Source organism: Coregonus clupeaformis, chromosome 29, assembly GCF_020615455.1.
Source record: "Coregonus clupeaformis isolate EN_2021a chromosome 29, ASM2061545v1, whole genome shotgun sequence".
Taxonomy (NCBI): Eukaryota; Metazoa; Chordata; class Actinopteri; order Salmoniformes; family Salmonidae; genus Coregonus; species Coregonus clupeaformis.
The window spans coordinates 295,001-311,730 of NC_059220.1; the positions used below are offsets into that span (position 1 = coordinate 295,001).

Sequence of the window (16,730 nt, forward strand, 5' to 3'; positions counted from 1 at the left end):
AAAATTATGTGGATATATTGAAGCAACATCTCAAGACATCAGTCAGGAAGTTAAAGCTTGGTCGCAAATGTGTCTTCCAAATGGACAATGACCCCAAACATACTTCCAAAGTTGTGGCAAAATGGCTTAAGGACAACAAAGTCAAGGTATTGGAGTGGCCATCACAAAGCCCTGACCTCAAGCCTATAGAAAATGTGTGGGCAGAACTGAAAAAGCGTGTGCGAGCAAGGAGGCCTACAAACCTGACTCAGTTACATCAGCTCTGTCAGGAGGAATGGGCCAAAATTCACCCAATTTATTATGGGAAGCTTGTGGAAGGCTACCCGAAACGTTTGACCGAAGGTAAACAATTTAAAGGCAATGCTACCAAATACTAATTCAGTGTATGTAAACTTCTGACCCACTAGGAATTTGATGAAAGAAATAAAAGCTGAAATAAATAATTCTCTCTACTATTTTTCGAAAAACGTCACATTCTTAAAAGAAAGTGGTGATCCTAACTGACCTAAGACAGGGAAATTTTTACTAGGATTAAATGTCAGGAATTGTGAAAAACTGAGTATAAATTTATTTGGCTAAGGTGTATGTAAACTTCCGACTTCAACTGTAAACTAAACTTATTTGCAGATGATCTACTGATATACCTGACCAATATTGAACACTCAATGCCCCCTTTGCTAAACACGTTTTCAGAATACTGTAAAATCTCAGGATATCAAATTAAAGTGGGAAAAAACTAAATAATGGCAAAAGGCCTGCAGGCGTCCTAGAGCAAAACAACCAACATTCAGACCCTTCACTTTTTCCACATTTTGTTATGTTACAGCCTTATTCTAAAATGGATTAAATAAATAAAAATCTTCTTCAATCTACACATAATACCCCATAATGACAAAGCAAAAACAGGTATTTAGAAAAAATTCGAATATATAAAAAATTAAAAACAGAAATAACTTATTCACGTAAGTATTCAGACCCTTTGCTATGACATTCGAAAATTGAGCTCAGGTGCATTCTGTTTCCATTGATCATCCTTGAGATGTTTCTACAACTTGATTGGAGTCCAGCTGTGGTAAATTAAATTGATTGGACATGATTTGGAAAGGCACACACCTGTCTATATAAGGTCCTACAGTTGACAGTGCATGTCAGAGCAAAAACCAAGCCATGAGGTCGAAGGAATTGTCTGTAGAGCTCCGAGACAGGATTGTGTCGAGGCACAGATCTGAGAAAGGGTAGCAAAACATTTCTGCAGCATTGAAGGTCCCCAAGAGCACAGTGGCCTCCATCATTTTTAAATGGAAGAAGTTTGGAACCACCAAGACTCTTCCAAGAGCTGGTCGTCCGGCCAAGCTGAGCAATCGGAGGAGAAGGGCCTTGGTCAGGGAGGTGACCAAGAACCCGATGGTCACTCTGACAGAGCTCTAGAGTTCGTCTGTGGAGATGGGAGCACTTTCCAGAAGGACAACCATCTCTGCAGCATTCCACCAATCAGGCCTTTATGGTAGAGTGGCCAGACAGAAGCCATTCCTCAGTAAAAGGCACATGACAGACCACTTGGAGTTTGCCAAAAGGCACCTAAAGGACTCTCAGAACACGAGAAACAAGATTATCTGGTCTGATGAAACCAAGATTGAACTCTTTAGCCTGAATGCCAAGCTTCACGTCTGGAGGAAACCTGGCACCATCCCTACAGTGAAGCATGGTGGTGGCAGCATCATGCTTTGGGGATGTTTTTCAGCGGCAGGGACTGGGAGACTAGTCAGGTTCGAGGGAAAAATGAACGGAGCACTGTACAGAGAGATCCTTGATGGAAACCTGCTCCAGAGCGCTCAAGACCTCAGACTGGGGTGAAGGTTCACCTTTCGAACAGGACAACGACCCTAAGCACACAGCCAAGACAACGCAGGAGTGGCTTTGGGACAAGTCTCTGAATGTCCTCGAGTGTCCCAGCCAGAGCCCAGACTTGAACCCGATCAAACATCTCTGGAGAGACCTGAAAATAGCTGTGCAGCGTCTCTCCCCATCCAACCTGAAAGAGCTTGAGAGGATCTGCAGAGAAGAATGTGAGAAACTCCCCAAATACAGGTGTGCCAAGCTTGTAGCGTCATACCTAAGAAGACTCGAGGCTGTAATCGCTGCCAAAGGTGCTTCAACAAAGTACTGAGTAAAGGGTCTGAATACTTATGTAAATGTGATATTTCATATATTTCTTTAAAATATAAATTAGCAAAGATGTCTTAAAACCTGTTTTTGCTTTGTCATGTGGTATTGTGTGTAGATTGATGAGGGAAAAAAACGATTTAATCCATTTTAGTATAAGAATGTAACATAACAAAATGTGGAAAAAGTGAAGGGTCTGAATACTTTCCGAATACGCCATACGTGTTTGTGAGAGTCTCATCTCATATTAGTGTGTAGCCCAAACTGTTCGGACAGTCAGAAGTTGGCAGATCGGCTGTACCGACTCCATATGAGTCCCAAGACGCTTGTGGGGGCAGTAGAGCAAAACGGAGAACACCACCATGTTCGTGAGTCCCATCATATAGTCATAATAGTTTTCTAGGCCAAACCGTTCGGACACTACAGACGATTTTGTGAGAAGACCGATTTTCAGGATGTCTCATGGTCTGACAAACACCGCTCTAGCTCTGTCATAAGTGCGACATAGGCGGATGTGGTGGATTAAGACACATCCAATGCAAATAAAACTATCTTAAACTGACAGATTTTTATGGGGATTTTTGTATTCTGCTAATTCGATTTTTGCGGGGATGCGGACATCGACCTTAGTTAAACAACGGCAGCACAAAAAGGGTTCTTCTAAAGGGTTATTCTACGAGGACAAGGGTTCTATATGGAACCTTTTTCATCCTTCTCCAAGAAAGGGTCATAAAAGGCTTCTTTGTATGGAGAAAATGTTCTACCTGGAATTATAACAGGTTCTTCTAAAGGACAAGCCGAACAACCCTTTATTGTTCTAGAACCTTTTTTCTAAGAGTGTGGGTTGAAAGAACCCATCTTGTCTGATTCATTACTACTCAAACTTCCCTCTCCTCTTTGTTTACATCTGGGTTGGCCATACAACGCAGAGGTCACTTAAATGCAACAGCCAAGTATTCCTGCTCTTGAGCACTTCAGCTTGCAGGCTTGCTTTGATAGTTTGAGAATCTCGTGCGTCTTTATCCCGCCTCACATCTGAGGGAAAAGCATCACAGCTTTAAGGACGGATTAGACAGGTGGAGAAGGAGATGGAGGAGGGCTTCACCCGCTGAACTTGTTGACTCCGCCCTTCCTACCCTGGGAGCACACGGTTCAGCCTGCAGGTTGGTCACTTCAGGTCTACACACATGCTTGGATGAGTCGGCTTCAGTGACTGCGGATACCATTCTTAGTCTTCCATGGGCATTGTTGGTTGTTCATTGTATTTTGATTGGATGCTGAGAAGGTGCTGCTGGCTTTCTTGTTGAGATCTACTACTGCATAGCCTCCAGATTTCTACATTCCCTTATTTAAGGGGCAAGGGACCTTCATACGTTTGTGGATCTTCAGTGAATCTCCAAGATGGATAGACCGTGAATTTCCCTTAATTTCTTTGACTCTCTCCATGCAGCCCATGGCTGACTGAGTGGTAACTCTTTCCAAAGTCACTTTCAATTCCAAATTACAGACAACAACTACAGGTAAGCTAGATTTAAAGGTTTCGTTTAATATGAAAGGTTTGAAACATTTTATTGAAGTGCTACAGAATGATTCTCTTGAAACCTTCTGCATTCTACTTTTACCGTGCTGTATTTGTTTTACTGCTGCTAGGCAGTTGCTGTTACGGCTTTTTGAAGGCATGATTGAAAGTTTGCATCTCACAGTATTATGCTACATTATTGTCAGGTAGAATATCCTCATCACAGTATTATGCTACAGTATTGTCAGATGAGGTTTGCATCTCAAGTTGTTGTCCCCTGACGCAAAAGGGCAAATGCTCTGGCGTCTGCGACTTGTCCGAACGTTGTTAATTTATTGTTGTTTGACCTTTGGGAATCAGAGGTCAGTCCTTTCTGGAGAGAGAGCTGAGACACTCTCCCCTTTGACCTCCTCTGCATCAGCCCAGCCAGGTGATGTACCCTATCTAATGAGACACATAATGACATTAGCAAATCGTATGTGCCCTGGCTCCTGATTCAAGTGCTTCACCATTGCGACAGTCAGGCTGCAGTTGACTGTAGCAGTACAATGGTGTATTGTTTAGGCTTTGAACATAAAAGCTTTTGGTACTGATACATTGTAGAGCAGATAGGCTATAGGGAGGACTCTTGGTGAGGGGACCGTTTCTTGCCAAAGAGCTATGTGAAGAGTTGTTGTTTTTAAATATGTGATTTCGTCTGTATGTATTGTGAATCTGTATTTCTGAATCTGTGAATCAAACAGTAATCCCTTGCCCAAGACTGTCTAATCGCAGCTTGGCACACCTTGACAGTTCCTGGGTCACCCCTGAGAGGTTATGTAACTAAACCACTGGTGTGCTTGACAGGCTAATTTTGTCGGCCTTAACAGGCTTATGTCCGGGCACTGTGTATCAGACAGCCTTTGATTGATTTGCCAGTCACAACCTATTAACTGTCTCACCGTCACGTCTTTGGTTATGGGAATGTAAACAGTATGCAGTACGAACAGTTACTCCAATTACAAATTCGCTGAATATGGTTTTAGATACAGGGAATTTCCTCAAACCTCACTTTTCCTCTCAATCCGAGATACATGTTCGCAGTGAATACAGGGCTGTTCAGGGGGGAGCAACAGTTTTAGAACAGTGCAAAACTGTAGCAGGGGACCCCAGCAGAAATCCCCATCTCAAGAAATGGACAGTATTGACAGTGAGTGTTAGTGTAAATATGAAACAATATGGGACACTGTGACAACACACGGATGTGTCCGAATGACAGTGGGGGGACAAAGTTTCGTAACAGCACACAAGGTTATACTCCCCAAGGGATGTGATTTAAAGGATGCTAGGCGCAGGGACGGTCGGGGACCTTTAAGTCGAAGAGCTTTTAAGCCAGACCACAACAAAGCCGGGAGACTTGTAGCTGCAGTGACGTGATGAGGCGACTAGGTGGAGGGATGGAGGGAGGAGTGTGAGGAGTGTGAGATGGGGGCATGACCTGAAAGTGAAGACTTCCATCTCAGAGGAATAAGATTACGAAGAAGCTCCATTCACTGGAAAATCACTGCGTCCTCAGACCGGCCCAGATCAGAGGGCAGGGATCACATAGGTTAAGGTTAAGTCTGGGCAAATGGGGAATTGCAGTGGGATCGCCCCCTCAAAAATAATACAAAAAAGAAGAGTACAGATAATTGTAGAAATGTTTTTGAAAAATATAATTAGAAAAATACAGTTTTACTGAGTAAATTAATGTATTAATTCTCTTAACTTTGAGAGAGATGAAAATGTAAATAACTGAAGGTTATTTGTTGATGTAAAAATCAAAATGTACAGATTTGAAGGTTGTAACGCTAAATTTGGGGTGGGCTCGCAGAAATGTACCTGTGGGGACAAACAAATAACCCTTTTTTAAAAGAGTGTAGCCTAGTTCAGTGGTTCCCAACTCCAGTCCCCCAGTTTTGTTGTATTTTTGTTGTATCCCCGGACAAGAACACCTGATTCAAGTCATTGAGGGCCTGATGATTAGTTGACAAGTTGAATCAGGTGTGCTTGTCCAGGGTTACAATAATAATGTGTACTGTTGGGGGTACTGGAGGTCTGGAGTTGGGAACCACTGGCAGTGGTGGAAAAAGTACCCAATGTCATACTTGAGTAAAAGTATAGATACCTTAATAGAAAGTTACTCAAGTAAAAGTGAAAGTCACCCAGTAAAATACTACTTGAGTAAAAGTCTAAAAGTATTTGGTTCTAAATATACTTAAGTATCAAAAGTAAATGTAATTGATAAAATATACTTAAGTATCAAAAGTACAAGTAAAAGTATAAATCATTTAAAATGCACAATTTTCTTGCCACCTGACACCCTCCCTGTCTCTTACTTTCTCTTTCTCTCTGTCTCCCATGTCTCTCTCTTTACCCACTCGTTCAGTCTCCTCTCTCTTCAACATCATTGTGATAGTATGATTATATTATCATTCTGTTTGCCAATCAGTATCCGAGCCATTATTACAAATGGACAAGAAACCACATCAAACCCTTATTGTGTGCTGCATCAGTGACCTTTTCACCAGAACAAATATGGTAATACCTGTCGACACAGCTAGGCATTATGGGTCAAGGAGGAGTAAATTAATAAACCACCTCTCCATCTCTTTCTCTCACTCTCTCTCTCTCTCTCTCTCTCTCTCTCTCTCTCTCTCTCTCTCTCTCTCTCTCTCTCTCTCTCTTCTCTCTCTCTAGTGCCAACACAATGCAGAAGCAAGTGGAGGTCAGAATGCATGAAAGCCATTTGGAGCCCATCGTGGAGCCTCCTCAGCCTATGTGTTGGGGAATATGCAGCAAAATCATGAATAACTTGGTTCTTTTCCTCACCATCCTTGGTAAGTTAGCCTGTCGTTTAGATGTGACTGTGGTTGTTACTGTCTTGGTAAGTTAGCCTGTCATTTAGATGTGACTGAGGTTGTTACTGTCTTGGTAAGTTAGCCTGTCGTTTAGATGTGACTGTGGTTGTTACTGTCTTGGTAAGTTAGCCTGTCATTTAGATGTGACTGTGGTTGTTACTGTCTTGGTAAGTTAGCCTGTCGTTTAGATGTGACTGTGGTTGTTACTGTCTTGGAAAGTTAGCCTGTCGTTTAGATGTGACTGTGGTTGTTACTGTCTTGGTAAGTTAGCCTGTCGTTTAGATGTGACTGTGGTTGTTACTGTCTTGGTAAGTTAGCCTGTCATTTAGATGTGACTGTGGTTGTTACTGTCTTGGTAAGTTAGCCTGTCGTTTAGATGTGACTGTGGTTGTTACTGTCTTGGTAAGTTAGCCTGTCGTTTAGATGTGACTGAGGTTGTTACTGTCTTGGTAAGTTAGCCTGTCGTTTAGATGTGACTGAGGTTGTTACTGTCTTGGTAAGTTAGCCTGTCATTTAGATGTGACTGTGGTTGTTACTGTCTTGGTAAGTTAGCCTGTCGTTTAGATGTGACTGAGGTTGTTACTGTCTTGGTAAGTTAGCCTTTCATTTAGATGTGACTGTGGTTGTTACTGTCTTGGTAAGTTAGCCTGTCATTTAGATGTGACAGTGGTTGTTACTGTCTTGGTAAGTTAGCCTGTCGTTTAGATGTGACTGTGGTTGTTACTGTCTTGGTAAGTTAGCCTGTCGTTTAGATGTGACTGTGGTTGTTACTGTCTTGGTAAGTTAGCCTGTCGTTTAGATGTGACTGTGGTTGTTACTGTCTTGGTAAGTTAGCCTGTCGTTTAGATGTGACTGTGGTTGTTACTGTCTTGGTAAGTTAGCCTGTCGTTTAGATGTGACTGTGGTTGTTACTGTCTTGGTAAGTTAGCCTGTCGTTTAGATGTGACTGTGGTTGTTACTGTCTTGGTAAGTTAGCCTGTCGTTTAGATGTGACTGTGGTTGTTACTGTCTTGGTAAGTTAGCCTGTCGTTTAGATGTGACTGAGGTTGTTACTGTCTTGGTAAGTTAGCCTGTCGCACAATTGTGTACAACGTCATCCATTCCGTATGATATATCCTACGAATAGCAAAAAATGTATATTTTCTTTCATTTTTTGCAACTCGTATGTTATGCTCCGAATTCCAATTCGTACAACATGTACAACAGCATCTTTAACATTGAAAGGTGTGGGGGTTTGATATAATTGAGTTTTTAGATATAATTGAGTTTTTCTGTACTTGTTCACCTCCCAGCCCTCACAGTGCATAAGGTTGCCTAAAACATGTGGGTGAAAGTGTAGCGAGAGCCGAGGTAGAGCTTGTTGTGTTCAGGGAATAAACACTAGCTGATGTGTATGAATACAAAATAACCTGGTGTGTGCAAAAGTAGGTTCTTTATAAGACTATTATAAGCACTAAGCATCGAGGTCTTAAATGACCACTTTAATCGGAAAACACACATCTTTAAGTTGAAGAACACAGCTTTAGTGCTCCATTTTTTTTTTTTATACAAAAAAAAACTAGCAGTGAGCAAAATAACAGTAACATTTTAAATAGATGGGATGACACACCTAACGGGAGATCTGAATAATGCAACAGAAAACCAATGTGAGGTCCAGTTGATATAACCGTGGGTTCTCTCTCTCTCTCTCTGTGTTTTAGGGGTGATCGTTGGCTCTGTTTCTGGAATACTACTGCGTCCCATGTCGCCGCTCCCCCCTGATGTGATCATGGTCATCTCGTTCCCAGGAGACATCCTGATGAGGATGCTGAAGATGCTCATCCTGCCCCTGATCATCTCCAGTCTCATCACAGGTGGGAGACCATAACCCTGACATTATTTGTATGTGTATTTATTATGGATCCCCATCAGTTCCTGCCAAGGCAGCAGCTACTCTTCCTGGGGTTTATTATGGATCCCCATTAGTTCCTGCCAAGGCAACAGCTACTCTTCCTGGGGTTTATTATGGATCCCCATTAGTTCCTGCCAAGGCAGCAGCTACTCTTCCAGGGGTTTATTATGCATCCCCATTAGTTCCTGCCAAGGCAGCAGCTACTCTTCCAGGGGTTTATTATGGATCCCCATTAGTTCCTGCCAAGGCAGCAGCAACTCTTCCTGGGGTTTATTATGGATCCCCATTAGTTCCTGCCAAGGCAGCAGCTACTCTTCCTGGGGTTTATTATGGATCCCCATTAGTTCCTTCCAAGGCAGCAGCTACTCTTCCTGGGGTTTATTATGGATCCCCATTAGATCCTGCCAAGGCAGCAGCTACTCTTCCTGGGGTTTATTATGGATCCCCATTAGTTCCTTCCAAGGCAGCAGCTACTCTTCCTGGGGTTTATTATGGATCCCCATTAGTTCCTTCCAAGGCAGCAGCTACTCTTCCTGGGGTTTATTATGGATCCCCATTAGTTCCTGCCAAGGCAGCAGCTACTCTTCCAGGGGTTTATTATGGATCCCCATTAGTTCCTGCCAAGGCAGCAGCTACTCTTCCTGGGGTTTATTATGGATCCCCATTAGTTCCTGCCAAGGCAGCAGCTACTCTTCCAGGGGTTTATTATGGATCCCCATTAGTTCCTGCCAAGGCAGCAGCAACTCTTCCTGGGGTTTATTATGGATCCCCATTAGTTCCTGCCAAGGCAGCAGCTACTCTTCCTGGGGTTTATTATGGATCCCCATTTGTTCCTGCCAAGGCAGCAGCTACTCTTCCTGGGGTTTATTATGGATCCCCATTAGTTCCTGCCAAGGCAGCAGCTACTCTTCCTGGGGTTTATTATGGATCCCCATTAGTTCCTTCCAAGGCAGCAGCTACTCTTCCTGGGGTTTATTATGGATCCCCATTAGTTCCTGCCAAGGCAGCAGCTACTCTTCCTGGGGTTTATTATGGATCCCCATTAGTTCCTGCCAAGGCAGCAGCTACTCTTCCTTGTGTTTATTATGGATCCCCATTAGTTCCTGCCAAGGCAGCAGCTACTCTTCCTGGGGTTTATTATGGATCCCCATTAGTTCCTTCCAAGGCAGCAGCTACTCTTCCTGGGGTTTATTATAGATCTACATATCTACAATACAAAATGTTTAATACCACCGTACAACAATATGACAATGTACTGTACGTGTGTGTAGATTGCGTGTGCTAGCGTGTCTGCATTAGCACTAGTAGCATTGTACGTTAGAGTGTTATTATAGCATTTATCCACAGGAGGTTGGTGGCACCTTAATTGGGGAGGACGGGCTCGTGGTAATGACTGGAGCTGAATCAGTGGAATGGTATCAAATACGTCAAACACGTGGTTTCCAGGTGTTTGGTTCCATTCCATTTGCTCCGTTCCGGGCCTTTATTATGAGCCGTCCTCCCCTCAGCAGCCTCCAACCGCATTCATCACTAGAGTATTTGGAAGTCATATCTTCTGCAGTTTGCGTAACCGGTTGTTGAACTGCGGGCCTCTCTCACCTCTCTCCCACTCCAGGACTGGCGGGGTTGGATGCCAAGTCCAGTGGTCGCCTGGGCACCAGAGCCATGGTTTACTATATGTCCACTACGGTAATCGCTGCCGCTCTGGGCGTCCTTCTGGTGCTGGTCATCCACCCAGGGAACCCCAAGCTGAAGTCCAACCTCGGACCGGGCAAGAAGAACGACGACGTCTCCAGTCTGGATGCCTTCTTCGATCTCATTCGAAACCTTTTCCCAGAAAACCTGGTTCAGGCCTGCTTCCAGCAGATCCAGACTGTCACCACAAAAGTCCCCGTGCCTACCAACAGGACCAGGGGTCCACCACAGTTTACCATCAAAAAGGGTCTCCAGTACAAGAGTGGGATGAACGTGCTAGGTTGGTACACTTACTGGAAAACATGCTCAACTCTAAACTGGAATTAATTATTTTCTTAGCAGTCCAAATAACTGACTTTCCACCTTTTTGCCTCCTTTGAAACTGTAGGTTTGATTGGGTTCTTTGTGGCTTTCGGGATAATCATGGGGAAGATGGGAGAAAAAGCCAGGCTCATGCTGGAGTTTTTTAACGTTCTCAATGAGATCGTCATGAGGATTGTTGGCATGATTATGTGGTAAGTGTCATCCTCTCTAGAGTTATATTACCTCTTGAATATAGTTTTCCCCTCCTAAACTAGCAGGTATTCTAGGAAGTCCACTCTAGTCACTGTGGCCAAAGGAGAAAAGTGTTATTTATTACAGGAAATTAGCCTCCGATGTACATGTTTGCCCCAATGTTCTCAATTAGATACTGAAAATATACTACTTACCTTTTATTTGTGTTACCAAACTGCAAAACTAATCTCACCAAGGACTCTCCCAGGTATTCCCCTTTCGGTATTGCCTGTCTCATCTGTGGGAAAATCATCTCAATCGATGATCTGGAAATGGTTGCCAGGCAACTGGGAATGTACATGGTGACCGTGATCGTGGGCCTTGTCATCCACGGTGCCATATTTCTACCACTAATATACTTAGTCATCGTCAAGAAAAACCCCTACGTCTTCTTCATGGGCATCTTCCAGGCCTGGGTCACCGCTATTGGGACAGCATCTAGGTACAAGACCAAAACCTATTCTCTTCCTCTGTGATACTTATTATCGCCTTCTCTAGAACCAGTTCTAGAACCTATTCTAGAACCCATTTAGAACCCATTCTAGAACCCATTCTTTGGATATGTAATGCATGAGATCATCATGGTCCTGCTTTTTCATGTCTGCTTGCATTTCCACTGGCTTCACTGACACTGAATTGTATTGGAGCTCTGGTTGTCAATCTGCTTGTTTATGATAAGACAGACAAAACAACATGGCGTCACTTGTTTCGTCTCCAATCTACAGATAAACTAAAAACAAGAGTAATGTCTTCAATGTGCATACAGTGCAAAGTTGCTTCAAAGATGAAAAACCTTAGCCTAGTTTAGGATACAATGTTAATTTATATTAAGGACTCTACATTACCCAACCTGTTTGATAGATTGTATGACAGAGTAGGTTTTGAGCCACAGCCGAAGCTCACACTGAGATGATAACAGCAACAGAGATGTGGTTCATGCCCTAGAGGGGTGTCCACATTGCACGTGTCGTCTGATACCTTCATGCATGAGACCAGCTTTGTGGTGCTTAGCTACCACCATGTAAATAGACTCTTGTCGACTAATATTACTGCTTAAAGTAAGATCCTTTAAAAGTCACCCTTTGGGAGAACATGATGCTCAACTTATAATATACATATTATGCAAATTCAGTGTTTAATACAATTCCAAGGCTTGTGATATGTACTAAGTACAGGTTTTGTACCCGTCTCTCAGCGCTGGCACCCTGCCAGTCACATTCCGCTGTCTGGAGGAGAACCTGGGCATCGACAAGCGAGTGACGCGATTCGTGCTCCCCGTGGGCGCCACCATCAACATGGATGGCACTGCGCTTTACGAGGCTGTGGCAGCCATCTTCATCGCCCAGATGAACAACATCGACCTCGACTATGGCCAGATCGTCACTGTCAGGTAGGACACTTCGGATTCTGGTCCTACATGACTAGGCCCCTGTGTTTTGGACTATCATGTCACATGACCTAGGATTTAACCTTTTTTTTTTTAAGCCTTTTCCAGAAATGAGAATGACATCAAAAATAAAAGCATTTGTCTGAGGATGGAGCTGGACCATCTGACATAAAAAGAAAAGGGACTGTTTGTTGAAAACACTTTACATAAAGGTTCAAATTCAGGTCATGTGACATGATTGTCCAAAACACAGGGCCTTATACATGACAGATTGACCTTGACAAAGGACATTTATTCATGTAGCTACAATATAAGGTTGAAATGAGTGTATGTGTAATTGACTGAGATCTCTCATCCTAACCGTAGCCTGACAGCTACCTTGGCCAGTGTGTAATTGACTGAGATATCCCATCTTTACTGTAGCCTGACAGCTACCTTGGCCAGTGTGTAATTGACTGAGATCTCCCATCTTTACTGTAGGCTGACAGCTACCTTGGCCAGTGTGTAATTGACTGAGATGTCCCATCTTTACTGTAGCCTGACAGCTACCTTGGCCAGTGTGTAATTGACTGAGATCTCCCATCTTTACGGTAGCCTGACAGCTACCTTGGCCAGTGTGTAATTGACTGAGATCTCCCATCTTTACTGTAGCCTGACAGCTACCTTGGCCAGTGTGTAATTGACTGAGATCTCCCATCTTTACGGTAGCCTGACAGCTACCTTGGCCAGTGTGTAATTGACTGAGATCTCCCATCTTTACGGTAGCCTGACAGCTACCTTGGCCAGTGTGGGAGCAGCCAGTATCCCCAGCGCTGGATTGGTGACCATGCTACTGATCCTAACAGCCGTTGGGTTACCTACCCAAGATATCAGTCTGTTGGTTGCCGTCGACTGGCTGCTGTGAGTACCTGCATTCACATGTACAGAGAATACATTTCCACACACACACACACAATATCTTCTTGTTACCTCAGGACAAAACTCTGGTCTTCCTCCAAATATAGTCCTCAGCTTTGTTCCCCCGAGAGATTACCTTCTGCACTTGTCTGTCTCTGTGTCTCCCTCCCCCACCCTAAAAAAAAAAATACAGGGATCGGTTCCGAACCTCCGTCAACGTGGTTGGGGACTCCTACGGGGCGGGTATCGTATACCACCTATCCAAAGATGAGCTCGACGCGTTTGACGCCGCGCAAAAAGTTGATGAATTTGAGTTGACAAAATCCCAATCCTTCTTGGAGAACAACACCAACCAGTGTGTTTACGCTGCAGCCCACAACACAGTCATGATAGATGATTGCAAGGTACTTTTCATCTTTAAGGATATAGAGACGTGTATGTAGACTTCCCCTTAACTGCTGCTTTTTCTTTTCTTGTCATTTGGTATGTCGACATACATTGATGTCACCTTATACAGTTATTTTGGAGAAAACAATATTACAAGGTGGAGAAGTTAAATAAATATGCTCTTAAATTTATTTACTCATCCGCTAATTATTTGGAAAAGCAGTTTTTGTGATACCTGTGTACTTTTGATCGAAATTCTGATGTTATGTTTTTGACACAATTTGTATTTTTAAAAATATTTTTCGCACTTTATTTTTCTTCATATGTCTTGTATTAATCTGTGACATGAGTGGGATTTTTTTTCTTCATTGGACATGTATTTGTGGCAGCCCTGCTTACATGATTCGATTCAGTTTTAGGGCACATTTTTAATTCAACATTGTATGGCTAGTGGTACACATGAAGACTGCTATTTCATCATGTTCATCCAAACAATGACAGACATATTATGGACCTGTCAAAAATCCTTATTTCTACTGTAGATAGTTATCTTTTATACCAAAAACTCAATGCTCTTATTATCAGAGCATTTTACTTATCCATTTGTCATGGATCATTGTTCTATTGCATTGCTTCTATTGCATCTTTATCTTGGCCAGGTCGCAGTTGTAAATGAGAACCTGTTCTCAACTGGCTTACCTGGTTAAATAAAGGTGAAATAAAATAAATAAAATAAATGGGGCAATTACTAATCTCTGTTTTATACTGTTATTTAGTTGTTTTCTTACAATCGATTTATTCAACATTATCGTACCGGTAATTCTGTTGGGCAGAGAATCCATAAAATACATGGCCGAGATAGAAAACAAAACTGACTCATCAATGTTTGACGTTCTCCTGTCAGTGAGAAAACACTGTCTTCTGTATCTACTGTCGCTTAAGTATTCAGAGAGTATTCATTTCTTTCTTTTTCTTTTCTATTTGGACCAAATTTGCGGGATTCCCAGTAAATTCAACCAATTCAACCAAAATTCAACCAACCAGCCAAATTCAACCAAAAGGATGGCCTGCAAGTATTACCACCTTGGTTTCTCTGCTCCAAAAAACTTTGACAGCTTGAACATGACTGTGCCTTGGTCTTACGGTTAGATGTCCCTGGTAATTGCTTGCAGGTATCCATGGGCAATGGAAACGGCCATCCCAACGGCCACACCAACACTGCAGATTTCTCTCTTGTTGAGGAGGAACCATGGAAACGAGAGTAAAGCAGCACCTTGCTCCGCCTCATCCTGACTTCCACAAGCTTCCCTTCCTGACCAAAATAAAGAAAGTAACCACACCTAGCCCTGTAACCACTAGCTTTGGTGCACTTCCTGTGGTCTGAATGTGGTCAGTTCATTGACTATGGGATGAAGCTGCCCCTCCCACAAACAACGTAGGCACCACAAGTTAAAAATGACCTATCCACTTGTACCTATCGTAAACAATTGTCTCAATTAGATTAGGACTTCCAAATGACATTGCTTAACCTGTGCTGGTGCTTTGTAAGGCACTGTTTAGTGTGATGGACCCATTCAGGTGGCTGTATTCTGAATCTGTTTTAGTGTGATGGACCCATTCAGGTGGCTGTATTCTGAACCTGTTTAGTGTGATGGACCCATTCAGGTGGCTGTATTCTGAATCTGTTTAGTGTGATGGACCCATTCAGGTGGCTGTATTCTGAACCTAACTCGACACTGCATGTTCTCTGATATACGCAATGCAGCACTTTTGTTGCTGCACAACCTTTTGGGGAAAAAGCAATCCTTCTCTGTGTTTTATGTATAACAAATGTAGGGGTTTTGTTAGCGCCTGAGGCAGATCAGAGAATGTGTGCTCATGGGATGTGGCCTTGTCAGTTGTATAGAAGGACCAGTTTAGGAGTGTTATGATGGGAAGCCCCTCCTTAGAGAACTATTCTGCCAGTCATTATTATTCCTGTCATGAGTTGTGCAGGGTCACAACCTCATAGCTATGTTCCAGAAACGCTTGATGTTCCAGGGATTGCTGGATATTCAGTGGTGGTCGATTCAATTTTCTACGGTTTCCAGAGTGGCTTTGACGCTTTCTAAAACCTGCTGCCTTCTAATAGCACTAATAATAAAATTACTTAAAGAGCCTTGGTAATGCAAATTTTCTTAAAGATAAAACAAGTGCAAAACGCCAAGGCAAACACTGAACTATCTAAAAAAAGCCCTTGACTTTACTACTGCCTCTTGTTGCAGTCAACCCATAGCAGTGAACAGGTTCTGAAAACGTTACCGTAACAACAACCCCGCAGCAAAGGGAAGTAGAATGTTGACTATGTGGCGTCCCCAGGGCCAGAATAAAAGGAAGTGCCGGTTGTTGAAGAAGCTGCAATACCTTTGACTGTTTTGACTTTGAGGATTAAACTCTGGCATCGGCACACATGATCAGCCTCTAAGCACTGGAGCTTACCTCTGGACTTAACATCACTAAATGCCTCCAAATGTGGCTGCTGCGTATTTATAGACAGCCAACGACGCAAGGTGCATATGGACAGCATTAGGAAGACATGTGCAGAGGCAGGTAGAGTATTTAATGCGTTCCCTCCCCTGGCTGTTAGAGTACAAACACACCAACAATTAATATATTATATATGTTTTTGTGTGTGTGTGTCTGTATATACTGTATGTGTGCATTTGAGTGTGTGTGTGAACGTGTGTGTCAAAGAAAGAGTGAGAAAGCGAGAACAAAAGAGAGAGTTAGAGATGGCAGGTAGAGAGAGAGAGTTAGAGATGGCAGGTAGAGAGAGAGTTAGAGATGGCAGGTAGAGAGAGAGAGTTAGAGATGGCAGGTAGAGAGAGAGTAGAGATGGCAGGTAGAGAGAGAGAGTAGAGATGGCAGGTAGAGAGAGAGAGTTAGATGGCAGGTAGAGAGAGAGTTAGAGATGGCAGGTAGAGAGAGAGAGAGAGTTAGAGATGGCAGGTAGAGAGAGAGAGTTAGAGATGGCAGGTAGAGAGAGAGAGTAGAGATGGCAGGTAGAGAGAGAGTTAGAGATGGCAGGTAGAGAGAGAGAGTTAGAGATGGCAGGTAGAGAGAGAGTTAGAGATGGCAGGTAGAGAGAGAGAGTTAGAGATGGCAGGTAGAGAGAGAGAGTAGAGATGGCAGGTAGAGAGAGAGTTAGAGATGGCAGGTAGAGAGAGAGAGTTAGAGATGGCAGGTAGAGAGAGAGAGTTAGAGATGGCAGGTAGAGAGAGAGAGTTAGAGATGGCAGGTAGAGAGAGAGAGTAGAGATGGCAGGTAGAGAGAGAGAAGAGATGGCAGGTAGAGAGAGAGAGTAGAGATGGCAGGTAG

General features: G+C 43.2%; 1 protein-coding gene across 1 annotated transcript; it reads left to right on the top strand.

Moving 5' to 3' along the window:
* The first annotated feature begins 3,351 nt into the window (after positions 1 to 3,351).
* Positions 3,352 to 16,086, top strand: slc1a2a (solute carrier family 1 member 2a). Its single transcript, XM_041857672.2, has 10 exons — positions 3,352 to 3,683; positions 6,401 to 6,540; positions 8,262 to 8,414; positions 10,068 to 10,427; positions 10,536 to 10,662; positions 10,911 to 11,144; positions 11,898 to 12,092; positions 12,855 to 12,989; positions 13,180 to 13,390; positions 14,546 to 16,086. Exons 2-10 carry the CDS (start codon positions 6,411 to 6,413, stop codon positions 14,636 to 14,638), a joined length of 1,638 nt encoding a protein of 545 aa, XP_041713606.1. The 5' UTR covers positions 3,352 to 3,683; positions 6,401 to 6,410; the 3' UTR covers positions 14,639 to 16,086.
* The last annotated feature ends 644 nt before the right edge of the window (positions 16,087 to 16,730 follow it).

Excerpts from the sequence above, each read along its gene's own strand:
- slc1a2a (XM_041857672.2), top strand. The coding sequence starts at position 6,411 with ATGCAGAAGCAAGTGGAGGTCAGAATGCATGAAAGCCATTTGGAGCCC. Across the intron at positions 6,541-8,261 it reads TCTTTTCCTCACCATCCTTG|GGGTGATCGTTGGCTCTGTT; the intron begins GTAAGTTAGCCT and ends TCTGTGTTTTAG. Across the intron at positions 8,415-10,067 it reads CATCTCCAGTCTCATCACAG|GACTGGCGGGGTTGGATGCC; the intron begins GTGGGAGACCAT and ends CTCCCACTCCAG.